Genomic DNA, 14019 nt, shown 5'->3' with positions numbered 1-14019 from the left:
TTCAATGATGACATTCCCCAGATTGATATTGCCATATCCCAAAGTTTTTCCCATGTTGCCATCTCCATAAGAAACACTTGGGCCATCTTTCTCCACAAAGTCTGATAGCAGGGCTTTATTTCCAGTCATATGTCCTAAACATCCACTGTCCAGAACTAGGATGTTTTTCCTGTTGCCCTGCAATCACAAACACCACTAATGATTAGTTTTAAGGACCCAGACTTGCTTGGATCCTTTGGCCTTATTAAGTTTGTTAACATTTGCAGCGAATTTAGCATCAGAGTTTATGTTAACATTTTTCTTATCAACATTTACACTATCAGACTTTGCATCAGAACTTACACTAGAAGGAATAATGCTAACTTTCTTTAAAGAAGGTTTTATTTGATAATAATCATAGTACAAACTATGATATTCCTTACAAGTATAAATGGAATGCCATAAACTACCACAATGAAAACAAGGATTTTGTGGCCAATATCTAACAGACTGACTCTTAACTTCTGAGTTTGAAGGTAAAGAGTTTATGTTCTTATTTTTCCTGTAAAAAGAAGCCAGATGGTTAGAATTTCCACAGTTATAACATTTCTTTCTAGGAGTATTAGGAACAGGCTTATAATCATTACTTTTATTCACACCTTCCTTTCCATTCCTATTTTTCCTAGGGAGCTTTACCTTGTTTACATTCTTAACATCTTTCAGCTTATGCTTAAGCTGCTTCTTTTTCATTAAGCCTATGTTAACTTCAGTTGGCTTATCCTGTTTTGGTTTGACAGAAGTTAATTTCTCTTTAACTTCTGATTTATCAATATCGGAATTTACAGCTACAAACTTAACAGGATTTACCTTTGGCTTTTGTTTAACAACTATAGGCTCAATTTTTACTGTTCCCTTATCATTCTTATCATCTCCATAACCTAAGCCTTCTTTCCAGTTTCCACTACTTAACAAATTCTGAGTTGTTCTGCCAGAGTTAGTCCAAGTCCTGATAATCTCTCTTTCCTTTTCTAACTCAGTTTTTAGAGATTCATATATTTTAAGTACTTCATCCCTAACATAAAAGGCATCATCTCTATCTTTCTGAGTTTGATGGAACATGACTAACTCTTTTTCTAAATAATCATTCCTCTTTTTATAAGCAAGATTTTCAGAAGTTAATCTTTCACATGTTAAAGTTTGATCTCTATAACTAATGAACATGGTTTTAAGATATCTTCTCAACTCAGTAATATCATCAGTATGAAAGGCATAAGTAGTTTGAGGTACCTTTAACTCAGCATTATCAGAAATGCTATCAGCATTTTCCATCAAGGCATAGTTCACCTCACTTTCAGAATCTGAAGTGTCTGTCCAACTTTTCTTCTTTGTAACAAGAGTTTTGCCTTTGTCACTCTTCACTTTCTTGCAATCAGGAGATATGTGGCCTATCTCACCACAGTTGTAGCACTTGACATTTGAGTAATCTCCTCTGTCAGACTTTCTTCCTTGTCCTTCAGATTTTCTGAAACCCTTCTAATCAGAACTTGCACCTTTCGTGGAAAATTTCTTTCCCTTTCTGAATTTCCTGTATGCAATCTTTGTGATTCCGTTTACCATAAGAGCACACAGCTTCATCATCTCTTCATCAGCATCCATCTCAGGTAAGCTTTCAGTTTCTGAGTCATCATCACTATCAGAACTTGATGACTCAGTATTAGACTTTGTGATGAGAGCTTTTCCTTTGCCTTTTCTTGAGGCAGCTGCTTTGGGGGATTCCTCCTTAGCCTTTAGAGCAACTGTCCTTGATTTTCTTCCATTCCTTTTGCTTCTTTGTTCCATCTCAAGTTCATGAGTCTTGAGCATCCCATAAATTTCATCAAGAGTTGTTTCTTCAAGATTATAGTTGTCTCTTATAGTGGTGGCCTTCAAATCCCAACTTTCAGGAAGAGCTAACAGGAATTTAAGATTTGAATCTTCAAGATCATATTCCTTGTCAACTAGTGACAAATCATTCAAGAGTTTGACAAATCTGTCATATAAACCAGTCAATGACTCATCAGGTTTTGAGTCAAAGTGCTCATACTCTTGAGTGAGTATAGTCTTCCTGTTCTTCTTAATTGAATTAGTTTCCTGGCATCTTGTCTCCAAGGCATCTGATATCTCCTTTGCAGTCTTGTAGTTAATTACCCTATTTGACATGACATTATCAATGGCACTATGCAGCAAGTATCATACCTTAGCATCCTTAGCAATCGATGAGATATCTTCAGCAGTGTAATCACTCTTCTCCTTTGGAACAGACTTTGCTGGTTCACCTACAATTACTACAGAGAGTTTGGTTGGCTTGTGTGGTCCTTCATTAATTCTGTCAAGGTATTCTGGATCTGTAGCTTCCAGAAACATATACATCCTCACCTTCCATATGGCATATTCAGATGGTTTCAGTATGGGAACTCTAATAGTCTCATATCGATTATGGATTTGAGTCTTTGGAGGTTCTTCAGTTTTGGTGGGCTTGGTTGGACTTTGTTCTTCTTCAGACATGATTGTTTTTGGATCTTAAACTGTTTGTGTGTTAACAGATCTGCTCTGATACCACTTGTCAGGTCTCACACACTGTAGAAGGGGGTTGAATACAGTGTTTATCACAATCAAATCGAATATAAGAACACAGAAAATAGATTTTATTTAACACAATAAACTCTGTTACAATATAGAACTGTCCTCTCTCAGTGATGAATAACTTATCACAAGAGCTGCTAGGGTTACAATGAATAATAACTTCGATTATGATAACACATATAGTGTAAACCCTATGTCTTTGTTTATATACTACACAGTTACAAGATAAATTCTAATTGATATGGAATATAATTCTACTTCCTAAAATATATCAACTAGTTATCTTTTCTTCCAAGTATTCTATTCTTCATAGAATTCCTTCTTCATGCATATCTCTTCTTACGTTTGTCTTGATCTTCTTTCCTTTCAATCAGCCGCCTTCCTTATCTGAAAGTCTCCTTAAGTCCTGATATTATCTCCTGATAAATATCTCCTGATAACTTAAGTTCTAACAACTTAAGTTTTGATATCTTAAGTTCTGACTTCAGTATAAGTACTGATTTCCAGTTAAGTACTGATTTGTCCTGTTAAGTAAGATCTGAAAACTAAACACAAATCATATTAGTCATGACATTATCAAATATATCTAACATTTTCCTTTTCTATGCACCCGAGAAATTCTTACCTTGATTCATCCTTCCAACAATAAAAGCACCTGCTTCTCCTACATATTGATTTTCAGCTACTTGATTCTGTTTCTCAGCTTGTTGTACAAGATGAAATGCCCTGTTTAGAGTTGGCAAAGGCTCCATGGCCATGATATTTCCAGTTATGTTTTCATTCCTCTTGTTCAAGCCCATCACAAAATCTATAACCTTGTTTCTTTCTTGAATTTCCACAAACTTCTTTAAAAGGTTACCAGTGCATTTCTTCATTGCTGCACATGTGCATTTCAGAAGTCCTTCTATATCCTGTATTTCATCCCAGACCTGTTTGAGCTTAAAATAATACTCAGAAATAGACATGTTTTCTTGTTCCAAAATTTTGACTTGTTTCTTTAAAGAATACAAGAGAGGGGCATTAGTCTCTGCATACCTTTCCTTCAGCTCATTCCATAGTCTTTCTACAGAATCTATATAAGTGAAACTGTTGGAAATTTTTTCATTCATAGATCTACATAGCCAACCTCTTAGCATGTAATCATTTCTTATCCAGAGGGCATATTTTGCATCATTGGAATCTGGTTTCTTTACTTTTCCTTCCAGAAATCCCAGCTTATTCTTGGATCCTAAAGCCAGCTTTATGTTTCGGCTCCAGTTGAGAAAGTTTTCACCATTGAAGATAACATTTCCCAATGGTATGTTAGCATTGTCTGAGTTTTCTAGAAAGAGTGGATCTGAGTATCCATTCTCATCCTTTGCTTCTCTGTGTTTTGTTGTCGTTTCTTCTTTGTCTTTTGATGTCATCTTCAACTTCTTTCTTTGATCTTGAGATGATGAAGATAATATCTTGATATTTCAACCTACTTGTTCTGATACTATGAAGAAATATAAGCAAGATAAGATGAAGTTTCTGAGAGAAAAATTTCTCTCTTTCTTGATCTATTTTTGATAAAAGAAACTAAAGAAACTATGTTACATATATACAAAAATAGCTCTCCCTGGCAGAGAGTTTGTCAACTAAAGAGACAAAATCTGAAACTACTTCCTAGCAGACAAGAACAGAAAATAAAGTTGTCAGCTAATGGATAAGTAAGAATAACATCCATAACCTATACTACAATACAAATGTACAGGCCAGGAGGAGAGAAATAAGGATGAGCACATGATATTCATTTTCTACAGGGTTCAACAAACCCCCAGGCATAATTCATGGATTGTTGCTCCATATAGTGAAGCAGAATTCTGATCAGTGCAATGGCCGGGAATAAATGTGACTTCTTGTTTAAGTGAATTTTATTAGGTCTCCATCAAATTTAAAACAAAAACAGGCCTATTTTAAATACGAAAAAATTTCAAAAATAATAATTTTTTGATAAAATTAAAAAACTAATCATTTAAAAAAAATGACCAATTTTAGCATTTGGAATACTCTGCAGTTGTGTATTCCAGGTGGTTATCATAAATACAAGATGTTCCGCTACTAATTGGTAACTAACCTTTACATGCACACGTGTAAGTGGTAGTTTTTTTTAACTAGAGAGCCATTTTTTAACTAGGGAGCCATTCTATTTCTTAAATTTTAGTAAATATTTTGCGATTATCATTTTATCACATAATTGAAATTTTTTTCAATACCAACATGCAACAACAGCTCCGAAATGTTATGTTTCAATTTTACATAACACGAAAATGCGATTGGAATTTGGTGTACACGATAACGTTTTAATTAAATTTTATACTATTATTCAACTAAAATTTAGTTTTATTTTATGTGTAAAATCTTATTTTTGTATTTATCAGTTTAGTTTTGAGTCATGCCTAGATTCTATTTATGAAAATTAGACTTTTTTTTCTAATTTTATTGACTCTAGCCACAAATTCATGAACTAACATAAGTTGAATGAAATAGAACATGGAAAGATTATTATTGATCATTCACTAGCTCCAACATGTTCATGAAATGCAAAACATATATCACAACCTCCTTTAACAATATCCATAAAATTAGATACTAAAATTCACTAAATGAATTCGATTTATCTTATAAACGAGCTGAGTTGATCCGCTAGCTTGTTTAAGTTCACGAGCTCAAATCTTCGACCAAACCCGATTTGTTCAATGAATGAGTCGATAAAAGTCGGATCAATCTGCTTATTTAAGTTAAACAAGTTTTGAACTCGATTCATTAAATGAATAAGTCGAATCGAGTTTATTCATTGATTACACTAATATCTCATTCTCGTGCATATCAGCTCGAATTTTTATCATTTTTCAAAACTTAATTATTTTACGACTTTTATCTGTCGACTATCTTCCCTTTATGGACCAAAGTGGCAAACTGTCTCAGTTTTATCACTCATCGGGAGAAACCAGTGGGAAGGGGGGAGGGGGTTCAATAAACCACCAAGTCCTGATAATTCATGGATAGTTGCTCCATATAGTAAAGCAGAATTCTGATCAGTGCAATGGCCGGGAAATAAATGTGACTTCTTGTTTACAATGAATTTTATTGGTCTCGAATCTCTTGATCAAATAAGAAATCTAAAAGGATTTATTTCAAATGCGAAAAAATTACAAAAATAATTATTTTTTAAAAAAATTAACAAAAATAAAAAAGTGGTTAACTTCTCCCTGTAAGATAATCCAGTAACAATTGAGTTATCTGAGTTTATATAAGATACTTTAGCGTTATTTGGTTATCTCATATTAATGAGATGCTCCATTGTAAATTGGGTATTTTAAAAATAAAAAATTTACCACTTTTTTCCAGAATGGTTATTTTTGTTAATTTTATATGTAAAACAAGTTTAAGTTGTACTTTAGATGTCCACTTTCTGGTGACTAGCAATTACCTGCGTGCGCGTGTAATTAGTTGTAGTTTTTTTAACCAAAGGGTGATTCTATTTCTTAGATTTTTAGCAATATCTTGTGATTATCTTTCTATAACATAATTGAAAATGTTTTCAATACCAACAACAGCGAAACGTTATGTTCCAATTTTACATGACACTAAAATGTGATTGAAATTTGGTATACACGATAATGTTTTTGTTAAATTATATACAATTATTTAACTAAATCAGGTTTACAAAACGTGATTTTTATTTATCGATTTAGTTTTTAGTACAAGACAAAAAGGTCATATTAAACATATCTAATTTAATCATAAGTAGTCCTTGTCAGTGACGGACTGGTTCTTCCCAAAAAATCTAACAAAGAATTACAGTAGGGGGGTTGAATGTAATTCTGGCTACTTTTGAAATTTAAGAACTCTTCTACTATGAATATATAACAGTGTTTGATTTAGCTAAAGTGCGGAATGAAAGTATTGAAGAAATCAAACACAAAATAATCAAATACAAGTATTTAAAAACTTTCTGGTGGATTGAATTTATCCAACAGAGATATATATTAATATGAGAACTCTGTGATGCAAAGTTTGCACACAGCTCCTTACAAGTTGAATTTACAAGAATAGAGAAATTCTTTTCAGATATGACCTTTTCTATTTCTCTGGTAATTGCTTACTAACATGGATAATGTTCTACTTGCTACACTTGGTTTATATATCACCAAGTTACATGATAAAAAGATAAACAAATAAGACAAAAATGTTTCTAGTCTAATTTCATACTCCTTCATTTCTCAATCCAACATCTTTGAATATCTTCAGGTTAGCATGGCAATGAAAATGTTTCTTTGTTCTCTAAAACCTGTAAATAGGTTGCCACATTCCATTTGCAGAAAATCAACGCATGTGACTGTCAAATCACTATCAACTACTCTTTTGAATTTGTTCATCCATTAAAACTCAGTTAGATCATCCGTTAAGACTATGTTGGATCATCCATTGAGAGTCTGGTTGAACATCCGTTGACACTTTAGTTGATCATCCGTTGAAGCCTTGTGGAGTATCCGTTGAGACTATCTTCATAGCAGTTAACTCCATTTCATTTATACAAGATTACAAGGCATCTGATATTTACAATTAGCCAACCTATCTTGCATATCATCGTAGTAGTAAACATGACTTAGGACATACTATAACATTTAGTTCTCTAAGGCATTACAATATGCAGAAATGTGCTACTAAACTTATTAATACATAAGCTACTCTTTCAGCAGATGTTAAATTGATTATCCGTTGAAAGCTACAAATTCACTAAATTAAATCTACTAAGTATTTTGTTTAACTTATCATCAAGTACACAACATATTCCTTACAATCTCCCCCAAATTATGTATACTGGAATTGTAGGCATAAATTAAGAGAAACTTGATGATAACAAAACATCCAATGAATACTGATTGATTAAAAGTAGATAAAATTAACAAGTGCTGCAATTTATTAATAAAAATATAGAGGAAGGTTTATAGAGAATCTCACAAGCCATTTTCAAGGTGCTCCTCTAGACTGAGCAAATATAACTTATTTCCTTAACTGTCTGAACTTCTTTCCCAGATTTTCAGTGTTTTCTTCAATCTGGTGTTGAAGTTGCCTGTAGAATTCAGATTCATCTTCATTTGTCTGATCCACCTTTTCTTGCATCTCCATAAGAGTTTCATAGCTTGACATCTTTAGCTGATCTTCCAATCTGAAGAATCTTGTAGTTCATTTTTCATCTTTAAACTCTATCAACCAGTAAGGCCTTAAATGCACTCTACTTCTTATATATGGAATTGTTAGGACCCTTGGAAGTACATTTGGTCCTCTCCAGCTATTTCTTATCTCCTCAATTTTGTTCAGTACCATTTTCTTAACAACTATGTTTGTTAGGGAGAAAATATGCACTAAAATTACACGCAAGTATACGCGTTCACAAGTAATATATAATACTTTCTAATTCGTTCCCATAGAGACCCTTTTTGGTTAATTTAAGATTATACACCAATGCAAAAATGGTATGGATATCGTTCAATGCTAAGACAATAACAAGTTGAGATGTTTTTAACTAAGATATTAACTAACATGCAATTAACTAAGAGATTAAAAGGTTGATTTAACTATATGAGACAAACATGGGATTCTAACTTCATTACTACTTCATTCAAAGTCATTGTTCTTAACCTTAGCATGCAAAGGTGATGACAACTAATCAGATAACACGAAACTAGTAAACGCCAACTTTCATTATACGAATACCCTACTACCAGACATCCACAAAAGAGATAGAAGCATAATAGACACCAATTATGTTGAGACTCTATATATCTATAGAATTCGACAACATAAAGGTTTAATGCGCAAGTTATCTATCATGATTACATAGGGCACGTAAGATGGTTAAAATTACCTACGAATCAAGCATAATAAATACATGAACCTATGCTAGCATGGCAATTTCTAAACCTCTATATTCATTGTCACATCAATAGAGATTAACACGCTATCTTATATGTTAGCTACGCACATAAGACGAATAAGCACAACCAATACTAGGATATCAATCAATCACCACACACCAAGATATTGAAATAAATTAACTATAGAAATCCATAAGCAAATCCGTTAGAACCCCACGATAACGATTAGTTCACAATCGTACTCATCAACACCATGGGTTCCAAGGAAAACATGATATAAAACAAGATAAGAGTACTAGGGTTCAAGGACAAATCGAAAACAAGCATCCGAAGTATCAACTATACTAAAGAAAACAAAAGCCTTCTTCTCCGTAGCCGTCTCGTGCTCTCTAGGTCTTCTTACTGCCCTCCCTCGCTCCTTGTTGTTAAAAACGTCCTTTTATCACTATATAAGCCCCTAGTGGACCTGGACCCTCAAAATCATCAAATTCTACTAAAATCAGGATTCTAGGGCAAAAAGGGCGGGGCGGCCGCGCTCAAATCAACGCGGGCGCACTGGTTTTTTGGCAGAAAAACTTTTGTCAACTTTTGGAGAAATGATACAAAGAAGGATGTCCCTGCCCACACTAGAAAAACTCTCTTCGGATGAACTGTACAATCATTGGGTTTATACTAACCAACACAAAAATAACAACTTAAACGAGTTTTTAAATAGAATTGAGGCTCTAGATACGGGATTTTTTTCTCTAGATATACTCGAAAAAAGTACTAGATTGTGTAATGATAAGACTCGAAAATATTACTTGCCTAAAATGTATGATCCCATTTTGAATGGGTTCTATCGGGGAACAATCAAAAAAAAAATTTCACCTTCAATCATAAATAAAATTTCGTTAGAAAATTTCATAGAGACAATGGAAATTAATAAGATTCATGGGGCGGCCACGCCTGCCTTCTAGACTTTTCTGCAGTTTCTTTTTTTGGCCGTATGTTGAGTTTTGCATGTCAGAATTAGGCGATTCAATTGCCCACGCGAAGCTAACGAAATTCTCTACAACTTGAGAATGGCCTAGGCTGCCAATGCTCAGCTCTTTTCAGCCTCTTTCCTTGAAAAGATCCTTTCTTCATTTAACTGATGCCTGAAATGCAATAACATAAAAATATATAAAAAATACCAACACTTGAGTCCAAAACACCAACTTAAGCTTGTAATGAAGCGTTCCAAGTAGATATAAAATTCACTTCTCACACCCCCAAACTTGAATCGATGCTTGTCCTCAAGCATAAACAGACTCAAATCTATAAAACAAACCTAATGTATTAATACAACTACGTGAATGCAACTAAATGATAATGCAATCAATCCCCTCAGAATAACCATAACCAACAAATAAGTGAATGCCTCTGAGAATGCAATGACTCTAAATAGAGTTTGCATAAATCCCATAAATCAACTTACAAACCAGAAACGTGTGTGTGTGTAACACTTAACAGATATACTCTCAATACTAGATCAATAACCATAACTTATCTATCATCAAGACAATCACAAGTTTATAAATAGAATAGACATTAAACGCATAATGACTCTCAACACCTCCTTTCTACTAGAGTTATACAAGGATTCATGCTATTATCGAACACATAATAAAGATGCTTATTTGACCGTGTAATGAATGAGGTCCCAAAAGACTTATACAATAATACACATGTAGCGAGCGTAGATTGGCGGATCCCAGACTATGAAAGCCTTAGGTCACTAGGCACAAAGTCCCCTAGAACTTGATCAATTATGCATAAACACATATTTTTTTCTTTTCTTTTTTTTTTCTTTTTATTTTTCAACAATTTCTGAATGAGTGCGTTTCGCTCCATCTCATTCAACCCTACACTACTAATAAAAATATGAGCCGGCTATTTGTAACGCCCTGAAAACCCGGGGTATAAGTCTAGGGGTTACTCGCAAATCACCAAAGCTGTACAATCTGATTAACAATTAATAAAAAAATGAAACTAAACCCCTTTAACACTAACCAGGATCTTTTTAGGTTGAAGTATGAAAATAAGAACCACTAACTACTTTTATTACAAACCAACATTCAAAATCTCACAAACTCTTTTTATTACAAACCATTGTCTAATTCATTTTAAACTAAGTTCATCTTTTATTCAAACACACACACTATCTATCAACACTCCACATGCTCGGGCAACTCAAAGCTTTCTTCCTGGATTGGGATCAACACCTTGGGTATGAGAGGATCCCGAGGCTTGACCCACTTCTTTACCACTCGAGTCCTGATGGGTTTCATATTCCTTCTTAACTGAAAACAATAAGGGGAATAACAACAAAAGAGGGTGAGCCAAAAATTGCTCAACAAGTCCACAAAATATAAATAGTGTTAAGGCATTTTAAATGAATCCGTAACTCGGGTATATCTGCAAAGATATAACCCCCGATAATAGAAAGAAGGCCATTACTGGCGAATACAAACGAACTAAACTGGACTCAAGTTTGCAGTTATACTCTGCTGATCAGCCATGATACAGTGCAGATCTATACCTCACTATATAGATCCCGTCGGGCACCCAGGCACTACGGCCCATCTCAAGGATCCGGTTATGTCCCGGTCCTTAGGATTAAGTAAACTTAATCCCCAAAGTATTATTATCCAGTCCCTGGAATAGCAACCGGAACAATCGGTATGCTTTGATATATTCTAATCACCAGAATATATCAATAATTATGAGTAACCATTGAAATATGAACAATGAATTAAAATGACAAGAATAAATCAAAAGTCGAAATGAAAGATAAACAAGGGAATCAAAAGAGTGTAAACTTGATAAGAATATCACTATTCTGAAAATAGAATAGGGGAGAAACTTGCCTTCTGCGTGACTCACTGCAATTAAATCACTTTAGTCTATCACCTACTCGACCTGCCTTGCTGGCTTATCTTCTGTTAGCAAAATAGACTGGTTAAGTCATTTTATACTTCAATTGCATCTTGAATCGACTTCACTTCGTTCCAATTATCTACCCATATGCTTATGACTGACTTGTATATTACATATAAACAAGTAAGACTCGATTAACCACATAATACACATAAGCACATAAGCACATAATCATTTTTATAGTTAAAATAATTTTTAGAATCAAAATCGACTCACTGATTACTCCGCTGATTGCCATCTGCTTCATTTCCCATTTTCCCGGAATTTTTCGGACTCGTCTCGGCACGCATTTTGACTGATAATCAAGAAATTAATAAAGTCAACTAATTTCTAGAAGAAATCAGGTCTTAATGTTATTTATAATGAAAAGAATTCATTTTTCTGAGTCAAATGGCTTTCGTTTCGCTCAAATCAGACTAACGGTCTAATTAATATCAATTAAACACTGCTAAATTAAATTTATTATTCAATACAAATAATTATTACAAATTTTTAAATCCTAAAATAATTATTTAAGAAAAATCCAAGTCAAAAATGATTTTTCTATAATTTTTGGAGTTAAAATGAATATGTTATAATTTATCGAAAGTTATTTGATTAATTATCGAAATAATTAATCATTTATAAATAATAAATAAATAAATAATTAATTAATAAGTAATAAGTAATTATTTAATAATTTAAAATAATTAATTCCTAATTATTAGGATTAATCATAATTTATTACAAATATTTACAACTTATCATTATTTATTTGATTAGATCGATTATTTACAAATAAATAATCGATATACTCAGCTGATACGATAACAATCGAATAAATAAACTATTATTCGAATCAGAATTCAATTCAACAATCAATCATTCGTATTTCTATGAGTTATTCACGTTTCTCTCATAATTATTAAACTATTACGACTATTATTACACTTTATACGATTTAAATCAACTATCTGTATTTAATTATTCGTTACGAATAATTATTACGATATTTTACGAATAATTAACTATCGTCCAAATACTAATAATAATAATAATAATCGAACTTATCGTTCAATTATCAGTGTAATTACGAGTCAATCGTTTATTCCCCTAATTATCGAATTTTTTCTCGTATTATTCGATAAATTTTAATCTTTAATTATTAATTATTTACTTAATTAGTAAATATTAAATAAATAGATAAATGGTTAAATAATTAATTAAATAACTAAATTCGAATTTATAAATTAAAAAAATAATTTAGGAATTATTAATCAAGATTTTCAGAATTTAAAACTGATTTTTAAATTAATAAAACTAACTTTTATTTTAATAAAATACAATTAATTAATTAGAAATCTAGAAACAGATATCCTGGATCAGCAATTGGGTTGTTCAGATCAAAACCGGGTCGAATTTCCTAGGAAAACGGGTCCTGAAGAATAAACCCGGGTTGACCCAAGAGCAACCCAGAATCCGGTGATAATACCGGTTTCCGGCGAGCTTAATCTGAGTTCGTTGGACTCGATTCTGGTCGATTAATTGCTCCCACATCTTCCCTGTATCTGCAGCAACCCAACCCCTACTTCCCCTGAAATCGACGAATCTCACAGCTCCTTCTCCGGCGAAAACACGGCAGAACCCAGCGAGCTTCGTTGCAAACTCCGGCGACCCGAAAACGAAATCCAAATCACACAAAATCGGTGCCAATCGACTGGAAATTTAACACTCTACACGATTCTAACAACAAAATCGTCTAACAATCACTCAACTCAAACTCGAATTCAAAAACGGGTCGAACACTCAAAAACACGAATCACAAATCTAGGAATAGAAAAATGAATTAAAAATACGTGTAATCATCTACACAACCTGGGCAATCTGTTCATAAAACTCTCATCAACCAAAACACAACGATTTGTAAATACCCAAATCAGTTCAAGAACCCTAAAATCGAACTACGATATCTAGCTATCGTCACTAAAATTAACTAGCAGGAATCAATCAGAAATCATCAAATAAAGCTATTTACAATATCAATTTCAACAAATAACCCCAGAATCAAAAAGTACCAAATCGGGCATAAACTCTAAAAATATGAATTGAAAATCGAAGCAACAAAACACAAAATTGATGAAAGAAATAGAAAGTAGAGATCAAGAGCTTTCGATTGACTACTCACATGTCTGATTTGGAGGTCGGAATCACGATCAAATTTCCGGTTGAAATCAAGAACACCAAACCCTAATTTCTGGAAAATTGGGGAAATTGCAGAATTTTCTGATTTTTAATGAATTAATTAATAATAATTAGGGTATTTATAGTGTGAAAAATAATACTCCTAAATAAAATTAAGGGGCTAATTATACATCAAATAAAAATATTTGGCCCTAATTTTCATAATTTTTGGGTATTAATTTTTAATTTATAAATATTTTATATATACAATATATATGCCAAAATTTCCAAAAAATTGTGAATAATGCAAAAATACAAAGAAATGGTATAAATAAAAGTCCTATAATTTTATAAAAATAAAAATGTGATTTTTGTGGATTTTTAACACCCA

At 32.8% G+C, this 14019-nt stretch overlaps 1 protein-coding gene across 1 annotated transcript; it reads right to left on the bottom strand.

Annotated features, from left to right (window-relative positions):
* Positions 1-3203: 3203 nt before the first annotated feature.
* On the bottom strand, positions 3204-4007 carry LOC141714612 (uncharacterized). Its single transcript, XM_074518123.1, has one exon. It carries the CDS (start codon positions 4005-4007, stop codon positions 3204-3206), a length of 804 nt encoding a protein of 267 aa, XP_074374224.1.
* Positions 4008-14019: the final 10012 nt, after the last annotated feature.

This window comes from Apium graveolens, chromosome 3 (assembly GCF_009905375.1).
Source record: "Apium graveolens cultivar Ventura chromosome 3, ASM990537v1, whole genome shotgun sequence".
Lineage (NCBI taxonomy): Eukaryota > Viridiplantae > Streptophyta > Magnoliopsida > Apiales > Apiaceae > Apium > Apium graveolens.
This window is presented reverse-complemented; position numbering and strand designations above follow the sequence as displayed.